The sequence below is a fragment of the Coloeus monedula genome, assembly GCF_965178545.1.
Source record: "Coloeus monedula genome assembly, chromosome: 1".
NCBI classification, from domain to species: domain Eukaryota; kingdom Metazoa; phylum Chordata; class Aves; order Passeriformes; family Corvidae; genus Coloeus; species Coloeus monedula.
Genome location: NC_138781.1, coordinates 444,420 through 471,715, shown reverse-complemented (window position 1 = coordinate 471,715; position 27,296 = coordinate 444,420). Strand labels below are relative to the sequence as shown.

The 27,296-nt window shown below is 72.9% G+C and overlaps 1 protein-coding gene across 1 annotated transcript; it reads right to left on the bottom strand.

The window, feature by feature from the left end:
• Positions 1 to 195: 195 nt before the first annotated feature.
• Positions 196 to 26,868, bottom strand: LOC309578994 (SCO-spondin-like; the record flags this gene model as incomplete). The annotated part of the gene is made up of 67 exons (XM_082291981.1): positions 196 to 310; positions 472 to 632; positions 721 to 851; positions 941 to 1,001; positions 1,079 to 1,174; positions 1,271 to 1,602; positions 1,940 to 2,058; positions 2,179 to 2,292; positions 2,592 to 2,733; positions 2,813 to 2,926; positions 3,016 to 3,180; positions 3,382 to 3,431; positions 3,508 to 3,663; positions 3,966 to 4,242; positions 4,353 to 4,484; positions 4,682 to 4,849; positions 5,238 to 5,435; positions 5,576 to 5,702; positions 5,859 to 6,112; positions 6,191 to 6,232; positions 6,318 to 6,430; positions 6,553 to 6,731; positions 7,205 to 7,368; positions 7,723 to 8,208; positions 8,315 to 8,406; positions 8,826 to 8,880; positions 9,160 to 9,282; positions 9,574 to 9,753; positions 10,143 to 10,258; positions 10,551 to 10,780; positions 10,869 to 10,966; positions 11,063 to 11,117; positions 11,189 to 11,348; positions 11,416 to 11,566; positions 11,755 to 11,955; positions 12,034 to 12,174; positions 12,523 to 12,675; positions 12,993 to 13,223; positions 13,955 to 14,215; positions 14,560 to 15,003; positions 15,461 to 15,691; positions 15,986 to 16,386; positions 16,754 to 16,847; positions 17,017 to 17,166; positions 17,676 to 17,785; positions 17,861 to 17,988; positions 18,245 to 18,444; positions 18,813 to 18,947; positions 19,298 to 19,554; positions 19,680 to 19,774; positions 19,846 to 20,026; positions 20,615 to 20,861; positions 21,217 to 21,388; positions 21,458 to 21,679; positions 21,771 to 21,943; positions 22,220 to 22,346; positions 22,549 to 22,687; positions 23,042 to 23,282; positions 23,365 to 23,572; positions 23,997 to 24,113; positions 24,198 to 24,283; positions 24,372 to 24,530; positions 24,666 to 24,768; positions 25,199 to 25,557; positions 25,994 to 26,076; positions 26,146 to 26,340; positions 26,783 to 26,868. 67 exons carry the CDS (start codon positions 26,866 to 26,868, stop codon positions 196 to 198), a joined length of 11,286 nt encoding a protein of 3,761 aa, XP_082148107.1.
• Positions 26,869 to 27,296: the final 428 nt, after the last annotated feature.

Genomic DNA, 27,296 nt, shown 5'->3' with positions numbered 1-27,296 from the left:
CCAGCTCATCCCAGTGCCCCCCCAGTGCCCCCCCGCAGACCCCCAGCTCATCCCGGTGTCCCCAGTGTCCCCCAGTTCATCCCAGTGCCCCCCCCGCAGGCCCCCAGTTCATCCCAGTGTCCCCAGTGCCTCCCAGTGCGCCCCCGACTCCCCCAGTTCCCCCAGTGCTCCCCGAGGGGAGTTATCGGTCATTGATCAATTATCGATTATTGGTCGTTTATTGGTATCGATCAGAAACTCCTCGATGCCGACACAGGCGGAGGCTGAGGGGGTGTCCGGGGGGCTCCTCAGCGCCGGGTGAAGTCCCCGCCTGCGGGACAGGAGTTTCAGGTGTCACCCCCGGGGCACCCTGCGGTGCTCCCCCAGCCCCCTGCAGCCCCCCCCAGATACCCAAGGGCCCCCGGGACCCCGTCCAGGCCTCCTAAGACCCCCGGAAACATCCCCCCTCCCATCCCGGGACCCCCCCCGGACCCCTCCGGACCCCGGCAGGGCTCGCAGTGGCACTCGGCGATGCGGGGCAGCAGCGCGGGCCGGGGGCGGCCGCGGGGGCAGGGCAGGAGCAGGGGCCGCACGGGCCGGGCGGGGTCCAGCCGGTAACTGCAGCACTCGCACAGCGACCGCACGTACGGCTCCTGGGGGGGACACCGGCGGGTCACAGGGACAGCGGGACACCGCCGGGCCCCCCCCGGCCCCCTGCACCCCGCCCCGAGCCCCCCGTACCTGGGCGCTGACGGCGGTGCGGGAGCGACACCCCCCCGCGCAGTAGGTGACACGGACGCCCCGCAGGACACACGCGCCCTTGGCGATGGTCCGGAGCGCCGTGAGGAGCCGGCACGGCCCGGGGGGCTCCTCTGCAGAGTGGGGGGTGGGGAGGCCCGGCGTGAGGGGGGGCGGCTGCCGGGACCGCCCCTCCCGAGGGTCCCCGGGTGCGGGATCTCACCTGGCCATTCGTCCTGGCACACGGGGCAGCAGCTCCCGGGCTCCCGCACCGGCTCCGCGCCCTGCGGGGACCCCCAGGCTCAGTCCCTGCCCGCGGGGACCCCCCCGCACCCCCCGAAGAGCCCCCGGAGCCCCCCACCTCCGGGCAGGTGAGTGCGGGGCAGGAGGTGGCACAGGTGACGCGTCCCTCGGAGCAGCGACAGGTCCCGCACTGCTCCCGCCACTCGCTGCCGGCCTGGGGGGGACAGGGACCCCCAGACATCGGTCAGGGGTCAGGGACCCCCAAACACGGGATCAGGGACCCCCACCCCGCGCTCCCCGCCCTGCTCACCGCTCGCAGCGCCCCGCGGTACCGGCACCCGCAGCCCCCCGCGCTCACGCACTGCCCGGAGCCGTTCCGGTACCGGCCGGGGGCGCATGCGCAGCGCGGGGGGGTCGAGGGGATCCCGAGGGTCGCGGGAGTGTCGAGGGTCGTGGGGGTCTCGGGGATCCCGGGGGTGCTGGAGGTGTCCAGGGTTACGGGGGTCCCGGGGGTCGCCGGGGATCCGGAGGTCCCGAGGGTCACGGGGGTCCCCCCGCATGTCCCGGGGGGCTCCGCCAGGTCCTGGCAGCTGCGCTCGCAGGCGGGGCCGGGGTCCAGCCATACCTCGCCCGGGGGGCAGCCTGGGGCCGCCGGGAATTGCACCGGGAATTGCACCGGGAATTGCGCCGGGAATTGCACCGGCACCGCCCTGACCCCCCGCCCTCCCTCCTTCCATTTCCCCGGCCCTCCATCCATCCCCCTCCATCCCTCCGTCCTTTCCTCCCTATCTCATCCCCTTTTCATCCCTCCATCCCTCCGTCTCCCTTCTCCCGTTCTTCCATCCCTTCCACCCCTAACCCTTTCCGACCCTCGTTCGCTCTCCCCTCTTTTTCCCGTCTGCTGCTCTATCCCCGCTCCATCCCTCTGTCTCCCGTCCCTCTTCCCTCCCTCTCCGCCCCTCGGTGTCCCGCCTCTCACCGGGGCACGGCTGGGGGTTGCACGCCGCCGTCTCCTCCCCGGAGCTCTCCCCGCACCGCGACCCCGTCCCGAGCCCCTCCCGGCACTGCCGGTGCCGCGTACGGGTCCCGCCGCCGCAGCTGCGGGAGCAGCGGGACCAGGGGGACCAGGGGGACACGGGGAGCGACACGGGGGTCTCGGGAGAGAGGGGGAACAAGGGGGATAGAGAGGGCGAGGGGGACAGAGGGGACACGGGGTACGTGCGGGACAGGGTGGACAGGGAGGACCAGGGGGACGCGGGGATCGCGGGCGTCGCGGGCCCCTGGGAAGGACACGCCAGCACCGGGCAGGTCCAGGTCCCGTTCTCGCAGGTGCTGCACCGGGGGTGACACGCGTGTCACCGTCACCGGCCGTGGGGCTCTGCTGTGCGGCACCGCCACCGTGTCCGTCCCACCAGCACTGTGCCCGTCCCACCCCGTCCCCCCGCGCCCGTCCCACCGTTCCCGCGACCGTCCCCCTGCCACCACCGTGGCTGTCCGTCCCCCTGCCCCGTGCCGTCCCCCCGTGTCCCCCACCCCATGTCCGTCCCCGTGTGACGGTGCCCGCCCACCGCGTTCCCCATGTCCCCCCAGCCGTGCCCATCCCTCCGTGCCCCCTCGGCGGTGTCACCCACCAGTTGTGACACCCGATCTGGGTCACGCCCCCCGGGGGCACCTCGCGGCTCCCGTTGCCCCCTCCGGGGGTCCCGCAGCGGCAGCGGCCCAGGGGGACACAGTGACCGTCCTGCAGCAGCTGCCCGGGGGGGCACCGGCACCCTGGGGGTACGGGGGCACGCGTGGGTGTTGGGGGGCCACAGGGGACACCCGTGGGTGACGGGGCGGCCCCCGGCCTTACCTGGCTCGCAGGGCCCCTGCAGGCACAGCACCTGGGCCCAGGTGTCGGCGCAAGTCCGGGGGCAGCGCCCGGCACAGGGACTGCGGATCCGGCCCCCCCCGCCGCACCCGGGATCTGGGGGGGCACGGGACCCCTCAGCACCCCGGGATGGGGGTCCCAAGGGTGCAGGGTGAGGGTGCCCAGGGTGGGAGTCCGGGGGTTACCGGGGCAGGCGGTGGAGTTGCAGCTCTCGCTCTGGGTCCGGACCCCTCTGCACGCCCGCCCGGGGGTCTCGGGGTTCAGGGGGTGCCGGTGGCGCAGGCGGGACCCCCCCTCACAGGGGTCTCCGCAGGGTCCCCAGGATCCCCAGGGGCTCCAGTCACACGGCTCTGGGGGGGCACGGGGGGGCACCAGGGTCACAGGGACCCTCAGGACCCCCTGGGTGCCCATGAGCCTCACGACCCCCCAGCAACCCTCAGAATTCTCCAGACCACCAGGACGCCCCAAGACTCCTCCTGAACCCCCAAATGCCTTGTGTGACCCTCCTGCCCTTCCCAGGACCCCCCAGCCCCCCCTCCGGCCCCCCATACCGGCCGCACACGGGGTGTCCCAGCACTGGGGTCCCTCGGGGGTGCAGGTGCTGTAGGGGGGACACACACGCGGTGGGTGGGGGGCCCTCAGACCCCCTCCCGGCCCCCCCAGCCCCCCGAACTCACCACTGCCGGCACGGGCCGGGGCTCCAGCGCTCGCCCAGCCCCCGCTCGCCCCCTGCCCAGGGGCACAGAGGGGGGCACGGGCTCTCCTCGCACCCCCGAACCTGCTCCTGGGGGGTCCCGCAGGGTCCCCCCGCGCCCTCGGGGGGGATGGGAGTCCTGGGAGGGCAGGGGGGACCCGGCTGGCACCACAGGTGTCCCCGCAGCCCCCCCAGGGTCATGTCTCCCCCGTGGATTTCGCTTTCCCCCCCAGTGCCAGGTGCGTCCCCAAGGTGACATGGCCCCCCCACAGGTGACGCGTGGCCTCCCCGTGTCATGACCCCCCAGCAGATTCCCTCCCGAATTCTCTGTCCCCAGTTACGTGTCCCCCCCATGGGTGCCATGTGTCCCCAAGGTGCCGTGTCCCTCCCGCAACCCCCGTGTCCCCTCCGTGTCGCACCCCAGTCGCGTGTGTCCCTCACCTGTACCGCTCCTGCCGCCCCCCCCCGCAGGTGACACTGCAGAGTCCCCACTGGCTCCAGCGGCTCCAGGTGCAGGGGGGGGTCCCGGGGGCGGTCCCGGGGGTGGAGGTGGGGGGGGGACACCCCCCCGGGACGCAGCGCAGCCGCCCCCCCGCGCAGGTGCAGTTCTGGCAGCCCCGGGGGTGCCCGCCCCCCCCCGGCACCCAGAGGTGCCCCTCCGCGTCCAGGCACTCGCACAGCGCGGGGGGGACGCAGCCCCCGTCCTGCTCCAGGGTCCCTGGGCGGGGGGACAGGGGTCAGGGGGTGAGGAGGGGCCGGGGGTCACGGAGGGAACTCCGGTCCTGCTCCAGCGTCCCGCGGGAGACACGGGGGGTGACGGGGGCTCACCGGGAGGGCAGCGGCAGCCGGGCTCGCACGGGGTCCCCCCCTCGCAGGACACCCCCTCCTGCAGGTCCCGGCAGCTCCGCGGGCACCGGGTGGCACAGGGGGACAGGGTCTGCCCGGGGGGGCACCGCGGGCCTGGGGAGCACCGTCAGCACCCCGACACCCCCAGGGAACCCACCGGGCCTCCCCAGGGCACCCCCCAGCCTCCCGCAGGCCCCCCCTCCCCCTGCCCTCCAGTGCCTCGACTGGAGACCCTCAGTGCCCCCGCCGGCCCCCGCCGATGCCCCGAGTCCCTCCCAGTGCCCCCAGCCCCTCCCAGTGCCCCCCCGTACCGCAGGGCCGGGGGTTGCAGACGCGCAGTTCGTGGCCCCCCCCGGGGCAGGGGCTGCCCCCGTTTTTGGGGGGGGGGCGGGAGCAGGAGCGGCTGCGCACGGAGCGGCCCCCCCCGCACGGGGCGTCACAGCGCGACCAGGGACCCCACGGGGACCACGCGCCGTTCACTGAGGGGGGACAGGGCGGTGACCCCGGAGCCCCCCGGATTCCCCCTGAGACCCCCAAGGCCCCCAGCTCCCGCCACCACCCAGCCAGCCCCCCCGAGCCCCCCGTTCCCCCCGGCTCCCCACAGCCCCTCCCAGCCCCACAGTCCCCATTCAGCCCCCACCCTCCACGGCCCCCCAGAGGTCCCCATGCCCCCCTGTCGCTGCAAACCCCTAATCCCACCATAGCCCCCCAACCCCCTCTGAACCCCCCCAACATCCCCCCAAGGCCCCAGCCCCACAGCCCTCAATTCCCCGGGCTGCTCCAGTATCCCCCAGTCCCCCCCATACCCTCCCAGTCCCCCCTAGGCCCCCGCTATCGCCCCCGGGCCCCCCCGGAGCCCCCCCGCACCCCGACACGCCGTCACCCCGCACGGCCGCCGCTGCTCGTGGCCCCCCTGGATTTGGGGGCACCAGGAGGCCCCGGGGCTGGGGGGGGCGAAGGCCCGGAGCCGCCGCTGCTGCCCCCCCCCGCAGGGCCGTGAGCAGGACCCCCAGGGCCCCCAGGGGCTCCACTGGCACGGGCAGGGGGGCGTCACGCAGGGGGGCGCTGCGGGGGGACCCCAGCCTCAGTGGGACCCCCACAACGCCCCGTAACCCTCCCACAGTGGGGCAGGGACCCTCTACATCCCCCCCATAGCTCCCCCCGCAATGGAGCGGGACCCCCAGAACCCCCCCAAACCTCTGTACCTTGGCAGTGGGGCAGGTTGTAGGGACCCCAAAGCCCCCCCAGAGCCTCCAGGACCTCCTGGACCGCCAGCCCCCCATGGTAGTGGGGCAGGTTGCAGGGTCCCCCAGCCCCATGGCCCCCCATACCCTGGCAGTGGGGCAGGTTGCAGGGTCCCCCAGCCCCATGGCCCCCCATACCCTGGCAGTGGGGCAGGTTGCAGGGTCCCCCAGCCCCCCATAGCCCCCCATACCCTGGCAGTGGGGCAGGTTGCAGGGTCCCCCAGCCCCCCATAGCCCCCCATACCCTGGCAGTGGGGCAGGTTGCAGGGTCCCCCAGCCCCCCATAGCCCCCCATACCCTGGCAGTGGGGCAGGTTGCAGGGCCGGTGCTGGACGCTGCCCCCCGCCCCGCAGCTCCCCCCGCCGCAGCCCCGGCGGCGGCTCCGGCTCGCGGGGCTCTCGGGGCGGGTGCAGGTGTGGCTGCAGGGCCCCCACGGCCCCCAGGGCCCCCACGGGACCACCGGGACCGCCGGGGAACCCCCAGCCTCCTCCTCGTCCCCTGCGGAAAGGGTGGGTCAGTGGGGCGGGCCGGGGGGAGACCCCCGGGGTGGGCGGCACAGAGGGTGGGGACCCTCACCTGGGGCTGTGGGGCTGAGATCCGATGTGGGGCCGGGCTCAGCTGTGGGGGGAGAGACAACCGGTGACACTCCCGGCCCCCCGGGACCCCCACCTGTAGGGCAGGGGGCTGTGGGGCCGTGACCCACCGGCGCAGGGGGGGCTCGGGCAGATCGGGGTCTCCGTGGGGGTCCCGTTGCAGGGGGGGCTCCCGGGGGAGCCCGCGGGGGGGGCGCAGCGCAGGCGGCCCCACAGGCACGTGCTGGGGGGGCAAAGGGGGAATCAGTGGGGGGTGGGAGAGGGCAGCAGGCCACGGGTGGGGAAGGGTCGTGGGGAAGGACCGCGGGGTGGTGGGGGAGGCCCCCGGGGGTGTCCCCTTCTCACCAGAGGGCGCAGCCCAAGCGCAGGGTCCCGCCCGGCGGCAGCTCCAGGATCGGGGGATCCCCAGGGGTGGTCCCCGAGGGCTCCGGGCCGGGGGTGGTTCCCGGAGGGGTTTCGGGGGTGGTCCCAGGCATGCCCCCCCTCAGCAGCGCGGCCGGCACCGAGCAGGGGCACTGCTGGGGCTGAGCCGGGGGTGGGGGGCGCCCGGGGGGCGCCCACAGACCCAGGGACCCCAAACAACCCCAGGGACCCCAACCCACAGAGCCAGGGAGCCCCCATGGGCCCCCTACTGTTCCGGTGGGCACCCACCATCCTGAGGGGCACCCGTGGGGCACCCACTACCCCATAGCAGCACCTTTGGGAACCCTCACTGACCCAGGGGCCACTCACAGACCAGGGGAACCCCCACCCCCGTGATCCCTCCCACAACCGGGGACCCCCGACCCAGGGCCCACCCCGCCGGGGGGGAACCCATGGAGCCCCCATGGGAACCCATGGAGCCCCGGGAACCCCCACCCCGGGACCCCCAATCACTCTGAGGGGCACCCGAGGATTTGTGGACCCCGCCCTCAACCCCAAGATCCCCCCCTCCCATAATTCCCACCCCAGAATTTGGGGGGCAGCACCCATGGGAGGGTCACCCGGGGGGTCTCACCTGCAGGCAGGTGCGGCGGTGCAGGAAGGTCCCGGGGGGGCAGTGACAGCCCTCCTGGCACCCCCCCGCGCACCCCACGGCCCCCCCAAGGTGGGCGCAGCTCCGGGGGCACCCAGAGCCCCCCCCGCACTCGCGGAAGGTCCGTCCGGGGGGGCACCCGGCCTCTGCCTCCCCGCCCCGAAAAAACGGTCAGTACCTGGGGGGCAGCCGGCCTCCGCCCCCCCCACAAAACACCCCAAAACACCCCGAGGCACCCGGCCTCTGCCCCCCAACAGCTCCCGGCTCAGGGCCCCATGGAGGGGGTGGGGCGGGGATGAGGGGCTGCGCTGTGGGGGCTCTTTGGGGGTCTGTGGGACAGGGCAGGTCTGTGGTCGGGGTCCCTGTCTCGGGGGTCCCTGTCGCGGGGTCTGTGTCAGGTCCCTGGGCCGGGGTCTCTGTACTGGGGTCCCTGGGTGAGGGTCTCTGGGTCAGATCTCCGGGTAGGGGTCCCTGTGTCGGGGTGCCCGTGTCGCACTCACCGCGACACACGTGGCTGTGGCAGCTCTGGCTCTGCAGTGCCGGCCCCGAGCACGGGGGGGTCCCGCAGCCCCGGCGGCGCCAGCGCTCGCCCCCCCCGCACGGGGCACTGCAGCCGCCCCAGGGCCCCCACGGCGACCACCGGCCACGGGCGGGGACCGGCGGCTCGGGGGACCGGGCGGACTCTGAGCTCCACGGCGACACCGGCACCCCCGGGGGCGCCGGGGATTCTGTGCTCCACGGCGACCACCGGCCATACGCGGGGTCCGGGGACTCCGGGGGCTCTGGGGACTCTGGGGACTCCGGGGGCTCTGGGACCCACAGCGGCTCCAGGGACCCCGGGACCCAAGGCGACTCCGTGCCCCACGTCGGCTCCAGGACCCACGACGACCCTGGGGACTCTGGGGGCTCTGTGCCCCACGGCGACTGCGGGGACCCCGGCACCCGCGGTGCCTCGGTGGCCCCAGGTGGCCCCGTGCTCCCGGGCTCTGGGGACAGACGGACACGAGGCGCTCGAGGGGCCGCGGTGGCACTCGGGGGTCCCAGCCCCGGGGTCCCCGTGGGCCGGGGGGCTCGGGGGCTCCTGTCACGTACCGGGTCCGCAGAGCTCGGGACAGCCCCGAACCTCTCGGGGGGTCCCGGTGCAGGGGGCACCGCCGGCCGCGGCCGCGGGGTTGGTGGGAGACCTATGGGGAGCGGGAAGTGGGGCAGGAGCCCCCATTATGGGGCAGGACCCCAGTATGTGCCAGACCCCCCTATGGGGCAGAACCTCGCCGTTGTGGGTCAGATCCCCCCGCTGTGGGGCAGCCCCCCACACCTGAAGCGCTGCCGGGTCCCGGTGCCGCAGTCACAGCCGGTCCAGGGGGTCCAGCGCGACCACCCGCAAGATTCAGGGGGCCCCCGATTCCCGGGGATCCCCAACACCCCCGCGGGGACCCCACAGGCCCTGGAGGGAATATGGAAGGTTACCCCAAATCCTAGGGAGCCCCCAGGGGGCCCCAATATTCAGGGGCCCCAATTTCTGGGGACCCCCAACACCGGGGTTTGGGGTACAGGGGTGTCTGGGTTATGAGGGGAGTTGGGGTACAGTGGGGTTTTGGGGTACCCGGGCTCGACGCAGCCGCTCCCCTGCAGGACCAGCCCGGGCCGGCACCGGCAGCCTGGGGGATGAGGGGGGTTCAGGGGGGCTTCAGCCCCCTGTACCCCCCCCCGCGCTCCCTGAATCCTCCCCACCCCCCAGACTGCTCCGTGACCCCCTCAAGTTCCCAAGCCCTCCCGACGTTCCCTCCCAGTCCTCCAAGAGTCCCAACCCCCCCCAAATCTCCCCAAATCCCCCTGTGCCCCCCGCTAGCCCTCCCCAAATCGCCCCCCACCGAGACCCTCCCAAGACCCCCCGTGCCCCCCAAACTCTCCCCCACCCCCTCCCGCGCCCCCCCGACCTTCTTCGCATCCCCCCGGGCACGAGCTGTTCCCATTCAGGTCCGCACAGGTGGGGGGGCAGGCGGGAAGCCCCGAATCCTCGCACCCCCCCGGGGGTACCAGCAGCATCTGGGGGGGACAGGCTGGCGGAGACACGGGGAGGTCAACGGGGGGCAAGGGGGGCACTCGGGGGAGGTTTGGGGGGCTGGGGGAAATTTGGGGTGGCTGGGGGGCAGTAGGGGGTTCAGGGATGGGGGAGGCAATTGGAGCAGTCAGGGATGGAGGAGTCGGGGGGACTTGGGGGATTTTAGGGAGCACATTGGGTTTGGGGGTTCGGGGGTTCAGGGGGGATTTAGGGAGGGGCAGTGGGAGCGCTGAGGGACGGGGGGGAACAAACTTGGAGGGGTCTCCCCAGCCCCCCGTGCCCCCCGTACCTGGGAGGTCCCCGCAAGGCCGCAGGTTGCAGGGCCGGCTCTGCAGAGCCCCTCCCTCGCACGGTTGCCCCCCGTTTTTTGGGGGGGGGTCGCTGCAGCGGCGGCGGCGGGTCCGCTGCCCCCCCCCGCACGGGGCGTCGCAGGGGCTCCAGGACCCCCAGGGCGCCCACCCGCCCGCGACTGGGGGGGCACGGGGGCGGTCAGGGGGGTCAGCACACCCACAGTACCCCAGGGCCACCCCCTGCACCCCCTAACCCCAAGTGGGCACCGACCCCCCCGCACTTGGGGACCCCAAACCCCTGAGACCCCCCTACCCTGAGGATCCCACTCAGCCTGGGGGGTCCCACCTACTGTGGAGGTCCCAGACTTTGGGGGTCCCGCCCGTCTTGGGCGTCCCACCCCGGGAATGGGGATCGGTCCCACCCCACGGAGACCCCGGGCCCCTGGGGGTCCCCTCCCATGTCGGGGGTCCCAGCCCGTCCTGAAGGTTCCAACCATAACGGGGGTCTCTCCCTCCTACTGGGGATAACCCCCGCAGCCCGTCCGGGGGTCCCGGGGGTTTGGGGTACCTGGGCAGGCTCGCAGGAAGCACACGCGGGTGTCGATGCTGGGGGGGTGGGCGCAGCCCCCCTCGGGCAGGGTCCCCCCCCGGCGCCGCAGAGCGACCCCCACCCCGCAGGAGCGGCTGCAGGACCCCCACCCTCCCCAGGGCGGGGGGGCGCAGCCTGGGGGACACGGAGGGGACAGGGTGACCCCCGTGTGTTGGGGGCCCACCCCTGCAACCCCCAACCTCCGTGTCCCCCGAGTTTGGGCCCCCCGAGCTCCCCCGGCCACGACCCGGGCGCTGCCCGCCTCAAGAATCCCCCGGCCCTGGGGGGCTGTTTCAGGGGCCCGTCGCCCCTTCCACCGGGACTCCCCAGTCCCGGAGGGGCCGTTTTGGGGGGGCCTTTCCTCCCCACCTCCCGGGGTTCCCTCACCTGGGGGGGTCGCGGCGGGGACCCCCGTGGGAGCCAGCGAGGGCAATGTACGGAGTTGGGGGGGCTCGTGGGGCGTCGCGGAGCCTCCGGGGGGTCTCGGGGTGTCCTCGGGCGGGGTCGCGGTTCTGAGGGTGCCCCCGCCCGCGCTGGGGGGCTCCGGGGGGGTCTCGGCGCTTTTGGGCCACCCGGACGGCGGGGGGCGGGGCGGCCCCTCGGACCCAGCAGTGGGGCTGGAGGGGGCAGAACGGGGGAGGGGGGTCAGCGGGGGACCCCTCCAGTGCCCCCGGCTTTGGGGACCCCCAAATCCCGGTGCTCCACCTTGCCCCTCTCGTACCCGGGGCTGCCGGGGGGCTCGGCCGGCGCGGGGGGGGACAGCGCCGTCATCATCGCGGGCGGGGTGGCCGTGGCGTTGTCGCCTGCAGCGGGGACGGACACGGCGGGGGTGGTCGCAGCGCCGAGGGGACGGGAGTCACCTCCACCTCCCCCGGGACCCCTCGGGACCCCCCACTCACCCGCGGGGCCGCAGGTGCAGCAGGACACGCCGTCACCTTCCCGCAGCACCTGGCCCTGGGGACACCGGCAGCGTCACCGTCACCGTCACCTGCGGCTCGTGCCGCCCCACCGCGCCCCCCACTCACCTGGGGACAGCCGGTGTCGCGGAGGGGACAGTAGGGGACACAGCGGACCCCCCCACCCGGCAGGCACTGACACACCTGGCAGGGGCCCCCGCGCCAGCGCTCGCCGGGGACGCGCCATCGGCCCCGCTCCTGGCACCGCCGGCACGGCGCCGTGTGGCACCTGCGGGAGGGGCAGTCACACACCTGAGGGACCCCCCAGCCCCTCGCCACCCCCGGGCCCCGCTGACCGTCGCGCCTTGCGGTAGATGCCGCGGCAGTGCCGGCCCCCGCCGCGCCGGGCCGGGTTCGAGGGGCTGCGGAAGGACCACTGCACACCGGGGGTGCCGCAGGTGCCCGCGCACGCTCCCCACGGCGACCACGAGGACCACCCGCAGTCCACTGTGGGGACACCGGGTCACCTGGGGCCCGCCGGCACCGGGGCCGGGACACCCGGGCACCGCGGGACCCCTGGGCACCACCCTGGGACAGCCGGGGCCCCGCCGGCATCACCGCGGTGACACGCGGGTACCGGGGGTCCCGCTGGCACCGGGGGTGCCCCCGGCGCATCGCCCCGCGCCGGGACCCACCTGAGCAGCCGGGGTGGGGGCGGCAGTGTCGCAGGTGCCCCTCGAGGCAGGTGCAGAGGCGACAACCGAGCGGCACCGGAGCGCCCGGGGGGTACCTGCGCCCCCCGGCCAGGCACGGGCACTCCCGGGGCCGCACGCACTCCGCGGCCCCTGCGCCGGGCTCGGGGGCGTCCAGAAGCTGCCCCGCCGGGCACCAGCACCCTGAGGGGGGGGGCGGCGGGTCAGGAGGGGCCCCTCACCCTGGGGTGCCCCCCCAGCTCCCCCCGGGGTCCCCCTCACCTGGGCGGCAGGGCGGGGGCCGCGGGCAGGTGACGGCGGCCGCCAGGTCGGCGCAGGAGGCGGGGCAGGGGGCGCAGGGGAGGGGGCGCAGCCCCCTCGCGCACTCCGAGGCGTTGGGGCACCCCCCCGGGGCACAGGGGGCTGGGGGCAGGGGTCAGACACGGAGACCACCTACCCCATCAGCCCCCCCTCCCCCAGAACCCCCCCGCTCTGTGGTGCCCCCCCATCCCACCAGGACCCAGCCATGAGCCCACCTGTCCCACCAGGACCCCCCGTCCCACAAAGCCCCCGAACCCTGAGAGACCCCGAACCCACAGAGCGCCCCCCACTCTATGGAGCTCATCTGTCCCACGGACGCCACCGGGACCCCCCCACCCCATTGGCCCCCCTGCCCCCAGAGCCCTGCTCCGAGCCCCCTCCCCACGGACTTCCCTCATCCCATTGGACCCCACACTCCCTCCGAGCCCCCGCCTTGCCCCCCGCACCCACCCATCTCCAGGGCTCCGGGGCTTCCCCCGGGCAGCTCCTCGCAGACGCGGCCGCCGTTCTGGGGGGGCTGGCACCCCCTCCTGCGCAGCCGGACCCCCCCGCAGCCCCCCGGGCAGTCGGACCAGGGCCCCCACGGGCCCCACGCGCCGTCCACTGCGGGGGGGGGGGGAGGTGTGCGAGTTAAGGGGGGCCTCAGAACCCCCGAACCCCTCGGACTGTGGGATCCCTGAACCCCCCCGGCCAGCCTGAACCCCCAAATCCCTCAGGTACCCCACGAGACCCCCAACTCCCCCGACCTCCCCAAGCCCAGGGGTCCCCCCAGGCACCCCGTCACTTGCCTAGGCAGACATGGAGATATCAGGATTGCTCCTGCCCGCTCTGTCCCCGGGACCCCAACACCCCCCGGCCCCCCCAAACCCTCCGGGGTCCCCCGCCTCCCCCCGCAAGCCCCGGGGTCCCCCCGCGCTCACCCGGGCAGGCCCGGTGGAAGCAGGGCCTCTCCTGCTCGCGCGGCCCCCGGCAGCCTCGCAGCAGCCCGGGGTGGCTCTGGTGACATCCCCGCACGCGGCGCTGCCTCCCGGGCCCGCAGGGGCGGCTGCAGGACCCCCAGGGCCCCCAGGGCCCCCAGAGGCCGCACCCCCGCTCGTCCCCACCCGAGCCGCAGTCCCGCAGCCCGTCACACACCTGCGGGGACACCGCGGCTGTCGGGGACAACGAGGGGGAGGGGGTGGGGGGGGGCAGCGGGGGGACATCGGGGAAGTCGGGGACACCGGGGTGACACCGGGAGGGAGCTGGGGGACACTAAAGTGGCTCTGAAAGGGGATCGTGGGACGCCGGGACACTGGGGTGACACCGGGAGGACACCGGGAGGGGGTGAGGGGAGTCAGGGAAACCGGGAGTGGAGGTCGAGGGGGCATCGGGAGGGGCCAGGGGATACCGGGGGTGACAGCAGGAGGGATGTGGGACACTGCGGGGACTCCATGACGGCACCGGGATGGGGTGGGGGCCGGGACCCCGCGGTGCCCCGAGCGGGTGGGGGTCCCCGCGTGGCCCCCCGTTACCTGCTGGAAGGTGACACAGTCCCCGTCCCCGCAGTCGAACTCTGCACAGGGACCCCCCGGGCTGCTCCCGGGGCCGGGGGGCTCTGGGGGGGCAGGAGGGCTCTGAGAGATCCCCAGGGGACAGAAGGGATCCAGGGGGGTCCCCCGGGCTCTCTAAGGGGTCCTTGGGGCACGCGGGTGTAGGGGGGGGAGCATTCGTGGCCAAGCCCCCCTCCGGTGGGGTCCCCTCACTGCTGAGTTCCCCTTCCCCTCCCCAGGGGACCCCGGAGATCCCCCCCTTCACCTCCCGAGGTCCCCAGGAGGCGACACGGGGGGACTCCTGGACCTCCCCCACTTCAGATGTCCCCAGAGACGGATCCCGAGGGTCTCACCGCAGAGCTGGGGGCTCTCATCGGCGCTGTCGCGACAGTGAGGGACACCGTCGCAGAGGTGGCGGGGGGGGACGCAGGCGGGGGCGCAGGGGGCGTGTCCGGGCTCGCAGGGGGGGTGGCAGGGCAGGTGGCCGGGGGCGCACGGGGGGTCGCAGCCCCCCTCGTCGCTGCCATCGGGACAGTCGCTGTCGCCATCGCAGCGCCACCCCCGCGGGACGCACCCGCCACTGTCGCAGCGCAGGGACTGGGGCGGACAGGGCGCTGGGGGGGTGTCGGGGTTAGGGGGGCACCGCCGCTGGGGCCACCCACCCACGGAGCCCCCCAGCTCCCCCGGCACAGCGCAGCCCCGGAGCTGCGGCACCGCCCGCCCTACGGAACCCGCCCAGCACAGACCCCCCCAGTCATGGGGCCCGCCAGTCCATGATCCCACTGTCCCCTGGGACTCACCCGACCCCTTGGAGCCGCCCCATTCTCAGAGCCCGCCCACCCCGTGGAACCCACCCAGCCCACGGGGAGACTCACTTGTGTCCCGGAGCCCACCTGGTCCATGGTCCCCATCACCCGGGGTTCCCGGCCATACCCAGGTGTCACCGACCCCCCCTCACCTGCCGAGGCGTTGGCAGTGCCGGGGACAGTGTCGGTGACGGGGACAGTGTCGGCGATAGTGTCAGTGTCACTGACAGTGACAGTGTTGGTGACAGTTCCCATGGCGGTGCCGCTGGCGATGGCGCTGGTGACCGCGATGACAGCATCGGCGGTGACAGCGGTGACAGCGTCGGCGACAATGCCAGTGACAGCGGTGACAGTGGCGGTGACAGCGGTGACAGCGGTGACAGTTTCGGCGGTGACAGTTTCGGCGGTGGCAGCGGTGACAGTGGCGGGGACAGCGGTGACAGGGGACAGCGGCGCGGGGGGTAGCGCCACCGCGCACCCCGCCGGACTCTCGTCCCAGCCGTCGCGACAGTCGCGAGCGCCGTCGCACACGGCGACCTCCGCCACGCAGGAGCCGTCGGGGCAGGGGACAGTCCCGGGGGCGCAGGTGGCCCGCGCTGGGGACACGGGGACAGCGGTGACACCACCGCCGTGGGGGAATGGTGTCCAAAGGGGGGGGGGGGGGGGTCCCACGTGTGGGGGTCCTGGGGTCAGGGGTCCCTAAAGGGGGGTGGTCCCAGAGGTGGAGGTGGTCCCAGAGGGGGTCCTGGGAGGGGAGGTCACGGGGTCAGGGGTCCCCAAAGGGGGCGATCCTTGGTAGGGCGTCCCCGGGTTGGGGGGGGTCCCCGGATCGGGAGGCTCTCGGAGTGGATGGGGGTCGTCCCCAGGTGAGGGTTCTCGGTGGGGTGGTCCCAGGGCAGAGGGGTCCTGGGCTGGTCCCCAGGTCGGGGTTCCCAGGTGGGGTTCCCAGGGCGGAGGGTCCCGGGGGTGTCGCCTGTGGGATGGTCCCAGGGCAGAGGGTTCGGGGGTCCCAGGTGGGGTTCCCAGAGCAGGTGTCCCCCCCGCGCCCCTCACCGGGGCAATTGGCCTCGTCGGCGCCGTCGGCGCAGTGGCGGCGGCCGTCGCAGAGCGCGGCAGGGGGCTGGCAGCCCCCCCCGGGACACGGCAGGTGCCCCTCGGGGCAGGAGCAGCCGCTCTCGTCGCTCCCGTCCCCGCAGTCGTCGCGGCCGTCGCAGCGATGGGGGTACGGGATGCACCTGCCCCCCCCGCACCGGAACTGCCCCGGCCCGCACCGGGGGGCGCAGCCTGCGGGGACGGGACCCCCAAGTGGGCACGGACATTCCGATGTGGGGCACGGGCACCCCACGGAGCACGGACAGTTCTCTGCTTCTCGGGGACTCCCAGGCAACCCCCACCCCCGGGAGCTCCAGATGCCGCTGTGGGGCACAGACCCCCAGCGTTGGGGGGCTCAGGAACCCCCACTGTGGGGCACAGACCCCAAATGCTGCGGGGCTCTCTAGCTCCCCAGGACCCCCAAACTCTCCGCAGTTTCCCCCCCACCATCCCCAGGACCCCCCCGAGCCCCCCGTGTTCACTCACCCGCCTCATCCGAGTCGTCCCCGGGGGGACAATCGAGCCGCCCGTCGCAGACCCGGGCGGGGGGGAGGCAGCGACCCCCGGCACAGGCGAACTCGGGGGGGGAGCAGGGGCGGGGGGGACACCCCGCCTCGTCCCAGCCGTCGGGGCAGTGGGTGACACCGTCGCATCGGGCCCCCCAGGGCAGGCAGCGCCCGCCGGGGCAGCGGGGCTGGTGGGGGGCGCAGGGGGGGTCGCACAGCTCGTCCGAGCCGTCCCCGCAGTCGTCCTCGTTGTCGCAGAGCCACGCGCCCGGCACGCAGAGACCCCCGCCCCGGCAGCGGAACTCCCACGGGGCGCAGCCGGGGGCGGCGGGACACGGGGACGGGGTCGGGGGGCACTGCCAGCGCCCCTCGAGGCACGTGCTGGGAGGCGGGAGACAGGCGAGACTCACACGGGGCCGGGGGCCCCGCATCCCGGTGTCCCCATGCCCCGGCGTGCCGGTATCCCACTGTCCCACTGCCGGGGTCCTGGTGTCCCAGGCTCCTGCGGTCCGGGTGTTCTGGTGTCCCCAGTGTCCCAGTACTCCCATATCCCAGTGTCTCCGTGTCCTGAGGTCCCAGTACCCCAATATCCCATTTTCCCAGTGTCTCTGTGTCCCCATGTCCTGGTCTCCCAGTGTCTCACTATCGCGGTGTCCCAGTGTCCCGGAACACCAGTATCCCCACATCCCGGTGTCCCAGGACCCCAGCACGGAGTATCCCGGGATCCCAGCACATCCCAGTGCCTCACCAGTTGCTGCAGCCCTGGGTCACAGTGGCCCCGGCCGGGAAGGCGAAGCCGTCCCAGAAGCAGGGACAGGCGGGGGGTTCCACGCACAGCCCGTCTGCAGGGGGGCACAGGGGTGGCACCGTGAGCCCCCAGCCCCTCCCCAGTCCCCCCGGCCACCGCAGTCCCCCACCCAGCTCCCTCCCCAGCCACCTCCCACCCCCCAAACCTCTTCTGGCCCCCAGAGCCCCTTCCCAGCCCTCCCCGCGCTGTGCCCCCCCCCTCACCGTGCAGGACCCGCCCGGGGGGGCAGAAACAGCCTTCGAGACACCCCAGGGCCCCGCAGAGCTCGGGGGGGTCCCGGCCGAGGTCGCGGCAGGTGGGGGGGCAGGGGGGGCCGCAGGGGCTGTACTCCTGCCCCCCCTCGCACTGCAGGGCTGCAGAGATCGGGGGGGGGGGGGTTAGGGGCGGCTGGAACCCCCCACCCCGCAGCCTGGGACCCCCTAAATACCACTGGGGGCTCTTGTTCTCCCCTCAGTCCCACAGCCCCATGGGGGGCATAGGCCGGACCCCTCCTCCCCCTCCATAACCCCAAGGGGGGGTTCCTGCACCCCCCTCACCCCACAGACTGGGACCCCCTGCCCCACAGCCCCGGCCCCCAACGCCGGCACGTCCCACCGGGGGCTCCCTCCGGGCCCTCCCGTGCTCTCCTGAGCCCCCCCAGACTCACGGCACAACCCCCGGCTCCGCCAGCACAGGACCAGGAGGGGACCCCTCGTGCCCCACAGCCCCTTGGATGAACCAGGTCCCCCCCCCCCGTCCCCCCCTGGACCCTCGGGATCACCCAGACTCACGGCACAGCCCCTGGCGGGATGAGAGCCCCGCACCCCCCAGTCCCCCGGAACCCCCCGGTCGCTGCCGGTACCCCCGGGCCCCCCGGACTCACGGCACAGCCCCTGGCTCCGCCAGCGCAGGGGTCTCCCCCTCCGGCCGCACTCCTCGGCGTAGGCGGCGAGGGCCGTGCACAGGCACTCGCAGTCCCCGCCGCTGTCACACCTGCGGCACACGCCGTGGGACACGGCCCGGGACCCACCTTGGGGCCTGGGGAGCCCCCGAGCCCCCCAAACTCACCCGCAGGCGTCGAACAGGCACCACTCGTAGAAGCGCTGGGGGGGCACCAGGTCGTGGCAGGGGGCGAAGAGCTGGTGCCGCAGGACCCCGCAGCGACCCCGCGCCCAGGCCGAGCGCTGGGGGCTGTCCTGGGGGGACACTCCATCAGCTCCCGTGTGTCCCCAGCCGGGCCCCCACTGCCTCCCGTGTCCCCGCGTGCAGCCCCCATGTTCTTTGGTATCCCCCTGCGTCCCCCTGCCAGCTCTTCACGTCCCCCTGTGTCTCCCCATGTCCCCCTGAGTCCCCCTCCGGTTCCCGTGTACCCCTGTCAGTCCCCCACGTCTCCCCGCGTCAGCCCCGTCCCCCCATGTCCACCCAGGTCCCCCAGGTCCCCTTGTCCCGTACATCGCAGGGGTGTGGGCGGTGGCCGTCGGCCTCGGGGCAGAGGGGGCTGAGGCGCCAGGAGTCCCCGAAGATCTCGGGGGTCGCTTCGAGGGCCCCGTCCTGGCTCCCGAAATCGTTCTCGGCGTCGCCGTCGAAGTTCCCGCAGAGCCCGGCCAGGCGCCCGCGCAGCCGCGGGGACACGCGCACGTACACGCGGGTCCCTGCGGGAACCGAGGGTGGCAGGGGAGCCACCCACGGCACCCGGGACCGCCCACGGGACCGATGGCACCGCCCACGGGCCCCATGTGGCACCAGGAACCCCGCATGGTGATCCCTCCGTGGCGGCACCGTGGACCCCCCCACAGTGATACCGCCATGGCACCACCAGCACCAGGGATCCCCCCATAGCCCCCCAGTAGTGGGGACCCCCACCCGTACCTCCCCCAGGGTCTCACCTCCGTCCCACAGCACGGCCACCCCCAGGAAGCCCCCGGATCCCCCCGTGTACCCCCAGGGTCTCACCTCCGTCCCACAGCACGGCCACCCCCAGGAAGCCCCCGGACCCCCCCGTGTACCCCCGGGGTCTCACCTCCGTCCCACAGCACGGCCACCCCCAGGCGCGTGAGGAGCAGCAGGAAGAGCCCCGCACGCTGCAGCGCCAGTCCCGACCCCCCGAACACCTTGGGGGGTCGCACGGCCACCCCGTTCACTGTCACCTCCCGCCCTGCCGGCGCGGCACCGAGGGTCACCCCCACGTGTCGCTCGTGGCCCCCCACATCCCCCCGTGTCCCCTCGTGTTTCCCCCACACACCCCACCCTGCCGCGACGGGGCTGGGATGTCACTGTGGGTCACCGTGCCACTTCCCCGTCTCCCTCCACGTCCCCCCACGGCCGTCCACGACCCCCCGTGTCCCCTCGTGTCCCCACCCCCTGCAGCCCCCACCCTACCGCGACCGAGCCAGGATGTCCCCGTGTCCTCTCCGTGTCCCCCTCGTCCCCTCTCAGCCCGCAGCATCTGCGTCGTTGTGTACCCCGTGTTCCCCATGTCCCCCATGTCCCCCATGTCCCCCTCACCCCGCAGCATGTGCACCACGGTGTTCCCCATGGCCACCACCACGGACTTGGTGCAGGTGACGCCGGTGGCACCGCAGGGGACGTTCTCGGCGGTGACAGCGAAGAGCCCGGTGGCCTCGCGCGCCAGCAGGTACTCGCAGTCCCCCGCGAAGGTGAAGGCGCGGCCATCGAAGGTGACGTAGTGGGGGTCCCCCGTGGCCACGCAGGTCCCCGCGCACTCCTCGCGCCCGCAGTGCCACCGCTGTCGCTGGCACACGCTGCGAGGACAGGCTCGGTGCCACCGCGGGGGCTGACAGGGGGTTGAGGGTGTCCCCGAGGGTCCGGCAAGGGTCTGGGGGTTGGCAGGGGTCCAGGGGGGTCTGGGGGTGTCCGGGGGTCCCACCAGGTGTTGCAGTCGCGGGCGATGGTGGCGTTGGGTGGGTACAGCTGCCCGCCGTGGTGACAGGGACACTCGTCCGGTGACACGCACCGCCCGCCCTGCGACCGGACCGCGGTGAGGGGGGGTCGGGGATGTCCCACATCCCCACCCCCCCGGGGGTGTCACTCACCAGGAAGAGGGTCCCGGCGGGACACACGCAGCCGTCGGCGGGGCCGCCGCAGGTGCCGGAGGGCTCGGTGGGGTCGCAGCGGCGCAGGCAGGACCCCGGTGCGTGCAGCAGCCCCGGGGGACAGCGCGGGGCGGGGGGACACGGGGCGGGGGCGCAGCGCCACGATCCCCCTGCGCACACACTGCGGGGGGCGGGGAGGGACCCCGTCCGTCTGAGCCCCCACGGCAGGGTCACCCCGCCCCCAGCTCCAGAACCCAAATTCCACCGAGCCTCCCACCGGGGCCCCCACCCTCATCCCCAGCACCCTCCAACACCCCGAGCCCCCCTCATCGGGGTCTCCCAAGCCTCCGCCCCCCACATTCTGCTGAGACCCCCGTGTCGCGGTCCCCATATCCCCATCCCCACCTCTCATCCCCCCAAATCCTGCTGAGCCCCCCACAACAGGGTCCCCGCACCCCCAACCTCATCTCCCAGCACCCAAATCCCACCGACCCCCCTGCACCCCCATCCCCCAGGAACCCACATCCCACTGAGCCCCCCTAACCGAGGTCCCCCCCCGCTCCCCCAGGGGTGCCGGGGCTCCGGCGTTGTCCCCACGGTGGGACACGGGACAAAAGCCCCTCCGTCCCGCGGGGCATCACACCGGGCTGGAGGGGGTTTCATCATGTGTCACCATCACCGCCACATTCTGCTTGTGTGCCCCCTGGCCTGTGGGTGACCCCCTGCTCCCCAAACCTCCCTGCGACCCCCAAATCTCCCTGGGACCCACCAGGCCTGGCAGCCGCGGTGGATGCGGGCACCAGGGGGGTACAGGCGGGCGCCGCGGGGACACGGGCAGGCGGCAGGGGGGACACACTGGCCACCCTGGGCCAGCAGCAGCCCCGGGGGGCAGCGACAACCGGGGACACAGAGGGTGTCCGGAGGGGGACAGTCACTGGCTCCAGAGGGCTCCGAGCAGGAACGGCCGCAGGGACCCCCACAGTCCCTGTACTGCTGCCCCCCGGGACACGGCTCGTCTGGGGGGACATGGGGGGAGTCACCACGAGGACAGGTGTGTTACCTCATCCCGTCCCCATCCCATCCCATCCCATCCCATCCCATCCCATCCCATCCCATCCCATCCCATCCCATCCCATCCCATCCCGTCCTCATCCCATCCCATCACATGCCATCCCCATCCCTTTTCTCATCCCATCCCATGCCATCCCATGCCATCCCATCTTCATCCCATCCTCATCCTTATCTCCATGCCATCTCCACCCCCATGCCATCCCCTGCCATCCCATCTTCATCCCATCCTCATCCTTATCTCCATGCCATCTCCACCCCCATGCCATCCCCATCCCAATCCCAGTCCGGCCCCCATCCCACCGCAGAGGCTCCGGTTCCTCCACTCCAGCTCCGTTCCCTCCCGGGCGCATTCCCGGCCGTAGGCGCCCAGCGCCGGGCACAGGCATCGCTCCTGCTCCTGCTCCCGGCAGGAACACACGTCCCACCGGCACAGCTCCAGGAACGGCTCCGGATCCACCACGCGGTGACACGGCTGTGCCGGAGGGGACATTGTCACAGCGATGTCACCTGTCCCCGCTCGCCCCCGCGCCGAGCCCCTCACCTGGAACGCCGGCCCCATGAGCACGGCGCAGGCGGCCTCGGCGCGCTCCCGGCTCCCGGGGAAGCCGTCGCAAGGATCGGGAATGCCAGGGCCCAGCGCCGGGCAGGCTCCGGCCGCCCGGAAGGCGTTGGCGAAGGCGGCGACTCCCGGCTCCACGTCCCCCTCCGGCGTCGTGAACTCGTCGCGCTGGTCCCCATTGAAGGTCCCGCAGAGTCCCCGCACCTGCCCGGAGCAGGGCAGAGCCCAGCAGAGCCTCATCCCACCAGATTCCCAACCCCCTGGAGTGTCCCGGGGATCCTGGGGTCCCACTCACCGTGCCGGCCATGGCAGGCTGGAGGGTGACAAAGGTGTCGGGGGTCCCCAGGCCCCAGAGCAGGTGGGCATCGGGCAGCTGCAGGTGCAGGAAGGCCGAGGACGCGCGGCGGATGCTCAGTTCGGCACCGGAGAAGGGCAGCGTCACCTCCCGCCCGGCCACTGTCACCTCCCCTGAGGGGCACAGCAGTGGCACCATGGGGTGGCCACCGGCATGGGACCCATCGCCGTGGGAACATCAGGGACAGGCACTGGAACGGCTCCCACTGCCACGGGGACTTGGGAACAGGCACTGGGATGTCACACACCACCGTGAGGACACGGGGGGTGGGCACAGGGACATTGGGGACAGGCACTGGAACGGTTGCCACAACATCACCAGGGTGCAGGGATGATCCCAGTCCCGGCCCCGGTCCTGGTCTCAGTCCCAGTCCTGTCCAGGGGTGTCACCTGTGCCGTGGAGCCGGGCCGTGGTGCGGCTGGTGGTGACAGTGAGGGTGCGGGGACAGCCGAGGGGCCGGTGGCTGTTACAGGGCTCGTGCTCGGCCGTGATCAGCAGCCGCCCTGCCACGAAGTCCTGGGGGGCAGAGACACGGTCACACCCCCCGGGCAGAGCCCTGCCACCACGGCCACCAGGGCCACCAGCCCATCACCCCCACAGCCACCACCACGGCCACTGCAGCCACCTCCCCGTCACCCACACAACACCACGGCCACTACCAGAGCACCGCCCCATCACCACTGCGGCCACCCCCGCGATGTCGCCCGTGTCCCCTCACCTCCACCAGGGTGTGGGCGCAGGTGGCCGGGAGGGAGAAGCGGAGGCGGTCGAAGGTGACGAAGTGACGCCCCCCCAGCACCGCGCACTCGGCCGGGCACCGCTGCTGGTCACAGTGCCAGCGCCCGTCCTCGCACGTGCTGGGGACACCGGGGACACCAGGGACACCAGTCACTGGGGGGGGGGGCCGCCGGGGGACACTGGGGCGAAGGGGGGACACTGCAGGGGACCCCGGGGTAGTGGGGGACACGGCAGGGGACTCCAGGCTTGGGGGGGACACCTGTAGGGGACACTGGGATAGCGGGGGACGTGTCACAGGGGAACCTGGGATGAAGGGGAATATGCTACAGGGACCCCGGGGTGGGAGGGACATCACGGGGAACACCAGGATGGGGGGGGGACACGCCAAAGGGGACCCTGGGGCTGCCCATCAGCGGGTTGTCCCCCAGTGGGTGCCAGCCCGGTGCCACGGCTGTCACCGCGGTGCCACCCACCAGCGGTTGCAGCGCTGGCGGATGCTCTGGCCGGGCTCGTAGCGCTGTCCCCGGTGGTGGCAGGGGCAGGCGGCGGGGGGGACGCAGCTCGGCCCGTCCTGGGCCAGCCCCGGGCCGCACTCGCAGCCGCCGTGGCAGTGGCGGTGGCAGGTGCCCTGCTCGGCGCTGCCCGCGGTGACACAGGTGACCGGGCACAGGGACACGCAGTCGGAGAAGCGCTGCCCCGCGTCGCAGCGGCGCTCTGCGGGGAGGTGACACCGCGGTGGTACCGGCGGCACCGCGGGGAGGGGGCGGGGAGGGGACCCCCCCCCCCCAATTCCTACCGCAGAAGCCGGGATGGCGCCAGGGGACGTCGAGCTGGCGGCGGGAGCACTCGCGGGCGTAGGCGGCGAAGGTGTCGCAGGCGGCGGGAGGAGGGGGGCCGGGGGGTGACAGGGGGCCGGGGGATGGCAGGGGACCGGGGGGTGACACGGGGTCCCCGTCCCCGCACAGCAGTGCCAGACACGCTGCGTAGAACCCGCTGGGGTCCACCTGGGGGCGAGAGGGCGGCGGTGAGCACTCTCCAAGACCTCCCAGAACAACCCAGGACCCCCCAGGACTCCCCAGGACCTCCCTCCGGATGGCCAAGAACCCCCTGGAATTTCCCAGACCTTCCAGGACACCCCGAAATCCCCTGGACTCCCTGGGAACTTACAGATCCCCACAGGAAGTTCCAAGACTCCCCAGGACCCTCCGGGATCCCATGGGACCCTCCCGAAGCCCCCGGGAGCCCCCAGGACACCCCGGAACAACTCTGGGATCCCCCGGAGCTCCCAGGAGCCTCCCGGTACTTCCCAGGACAGCCCTGGGAGCACATGGATCCCCCAGGACCCCGGCACATTCCAGAACCCTTCAGGACCCCCCAGCATCCCCCGGACCTCCCTAGGACCCTCCGGGACCCCCTGGTGCCGCTGACCTCGCCGTGGCACTGCCGGAAGGGCTGGGCCAGCAGCCGCCTGCACGTGGCCACCGCCGGTGCCACCTCACCTGGGCCACACCTGGTGCCAGCCTCCGGCATGTCCCTGCATGGGGGCTGAGCCGGGGGTCCCTCAGCGCGGGGAAAACCCCCGGGGACCCCCAAACGGGCACGGGAGGGTCACCCTGGTCCCTTAGGTACCTCTGTGCCAGCCAGTGGCACCTTCCAGGCGTTGCCAAAGGCAGCGGCGAAGGCAGCGATGTCCCCGTCAGGGCGCAAGAAGTCGTCTGGGGGGACAGGGAGGGCGGGGACATGTGGGGCGTCCCCCCGGCCCCCCAGGTGGGGTGGGGGTGGCGCTGGGCATGTGGAACTCACCTGCGGGGTCGTTGGTGTAGGTGCCACAGAGCCCCCAGGTGCCACCGCGCAGCTCAGGCTCTGCTGTCACTGTCACTGCCAGGTGCCTGTCCCAGGCCACCCGCACACCCAGGCTGCTGGCCACAGCCACCCAGTCACCTGGCCAGGTGACACCGAGCCCTGCGCGAGGGGATGGGGCGGGATGGGGACAGGGATTCCGGTGGCAGCTGAGCGATCACCATGTCCTGGTGCTTCCTGGTGTTACTGGGGACTCATCCCCACCCTGCCCCAGGTTGGTGGCCTTGGGGACCTCACCTTTGTGCAGGTAGGGCCGTCCCTCCGGCACTGCTGCCCCGTTCACCGACACGTTCCGTCCCTCGGCCACCACCGTGTCCGTCCCGAAGGTCATGTGCAGCAGCTGTGGCAGTGGGGTGGCCCTGGGACACTCAGGTGTGCCAGGGACAGCGGGGATGGGGATGGGACACTCGTGCATGTCACAGTCACCAGGGATGTGCCCATGGGTGTGCCATCCCAGACCCCATCCCAGCTCCCATCCTGGCTTCCAAAGCCCACTCCAGCTCCTGGCATGCATCCCAACTCCCAATTCCCACCCCAGTTCCCACCCCATCACCCATCATAGCTCCCAGCCCCCATTCCACCTCTGGGAACAGGACCAGTGACCCCGAGTGACCCATCCTGTCCCCCCCTCAGTGTCCAGGTGTCCAGGGCTGATGGTGACACCCCAGGTGCTGTCATCCATCCCTGTTCCCACTGTCCATCCCAGCCCCACCCCACCCCAGTGGTGACTTTGAGTGACCCCCCTGCGCCCTCCTGCCCGTCTCTGGTACCCGGGGCTGTCCGAGGCCGATGGTGACATCCCAAGTGCCGTCGGTGGCCGTGGCCAGGCTGTACCGGCAGCTCCCGGCGAAGCCAAAGTGCCGCCCGTCGAAGGTGCGGAAGCGCGTCCCGGCCCAGGCCTGGCACGTGGCCGGGGGGCTGCGGTGGCGCGGGGCCCCCCCGTCCCCTCCCAGGGGCAGGCGGGTGCAGGGCAGGCAGGGCCCCCCGGCGTCCCCGGTGTCCCCGCGGCGCCAGCTGTGTCCCCAGGGGTGCTGGCAGCACTCGGCGCGGCTCATGGCGCTGCCGTTGTGGCTGCTGGCGTCGTCCTGGCACTGCCACGTGCTGAAACAGCGGCCCAGGGAGCCGGGGCCTGTGGGACGGGGACAGAGGGTGACACCAAGAGGCACAGCCGGATGGCACACACCCCAGCATACACCTCAGCACCAGCCTGGCTCCCGGCACCTGTCCTGGCACTCAATGGGAATGGCACAGTGAGGATGTCCCACTGCGGATGGCATGGTGGGATTGGCACCCATCTCAGCTCCCATCCCAAATCCCAATTCCCATCCCAGCTCCCAGTTCCCATCCCAGCTCCCAGTGCCCATCCCAGCTCCCAGTGCCCATCCCAGATCCCATTCCTACCCCCAGCACCCATCCCAGCTCCCTTCCTGGCACCTGTCACTGCTCCCAGCACACATCCCAGCTCCCGGTGGGAATGACGCTGTGGGAATGACGCCCATTCTAGCTGCCGGTGGGAATGGCACAGCGGGGACGTCCCCGGGTGCCACCCCCGTGTCCCCCCTCACCCTCAGTGCAGCGGGCACCGCTCCAGCCGGGACAGCAGTGGCGCTCCGTGCGGTTCCGGACCACCGGCTGCATCTCCGGGGGCCTGTGGGGACACCCCAGTGTCACCCAGCGTCACCCAGCGTCACCCTGTGCCACGTCCCCCTGGCCTCACCGGTAGATGTAGCAGAGGGCGGGGTTGGTGCTGGTGTCCCCGGGGGAATTCCCGTGTTCCCGGCGCGTGCGGTCCCGGTCCAGCCGCCACCCGGCCAGGCTGTACTGGTACAAACTGGGACACGGCACCGCGGCCTCACGCTGCGGCGTCACCTCCTCCTGCTCTGTCACCAGCACCGTCCGCTCGCACCAGCGCCTGCAGGCACCCATGGGATTCGCCCGGGATCCATAGGGATCCATCCAGGATCCATCAGCACCCGGCACACATCGGCATCCAGCACAATCCCAGACCCATCCCAGACCCATTCCAGCTCCCATCCAGCACCCACCTCATCCATCCCCACTCTGGGCATGCACCGCAGCTCCCAGCCTCCATGCAAGCACCCATCCAGCATCTATTCCTGCTCCTACTCCCCATTTCCAGCTCCCAAACCCCATTCCCAGTTCCAATCCCTGATCTCCATTTCGCACCCCCAGTTCCCAGTTCTCTTTCCCAGCTCCCACACCCATTCCCAGTTCTCATTCCCAGTTCCCGCCATTCCCACCCCCCATTCCCAATTCCCATTGCCAGTTCCCAGTTCCCGTCCTCCATCCCAGTTCCCACCCCCCATTCCCGGTTCCCGTTCCCAGTTCCTCACCCTGTGGCTGCCCCCACTGCTGTCACCCACAGCACCGCGATGGCCACGACCCCCCCAGCGACCCCCGGCCACGTCACTCCGGCCATGTCGGATCCTGGTTTTCCTGGAAAAGTGGGCTCCAGGTGACCCCATTGTCACAATTCCCAGGGTGTCCTTGTGGCCAGGGGGTCCCACAGGAACACCCCCAGTGTCACCCACCCCGATGCCACTCACCAGCCCCAGCTCTGGCACTGCCAAGCGGCTCCGGGATTTATGGAAAGTCCCCGAAAGTGCTGCCAGCTGTGGGAACACCGATTGGACCCAGCTGGCGGCTGGGGGGGGACATGGTGACATCAGGGTGACAGCTCCCCGTTTCCTGGGAGAAGGTAATGGCATGGGACATCCGGCATCCGGCACGGGGCATGGGGACACGGATGTGGCAGGACAGCGGGTCCTGGTCACGCTCAATGTCCCGTGTCCCCATGTCCCTGTCACGAGTCCCCTTGTGTCCCATCTGTGTCCCCCTATATCCTCC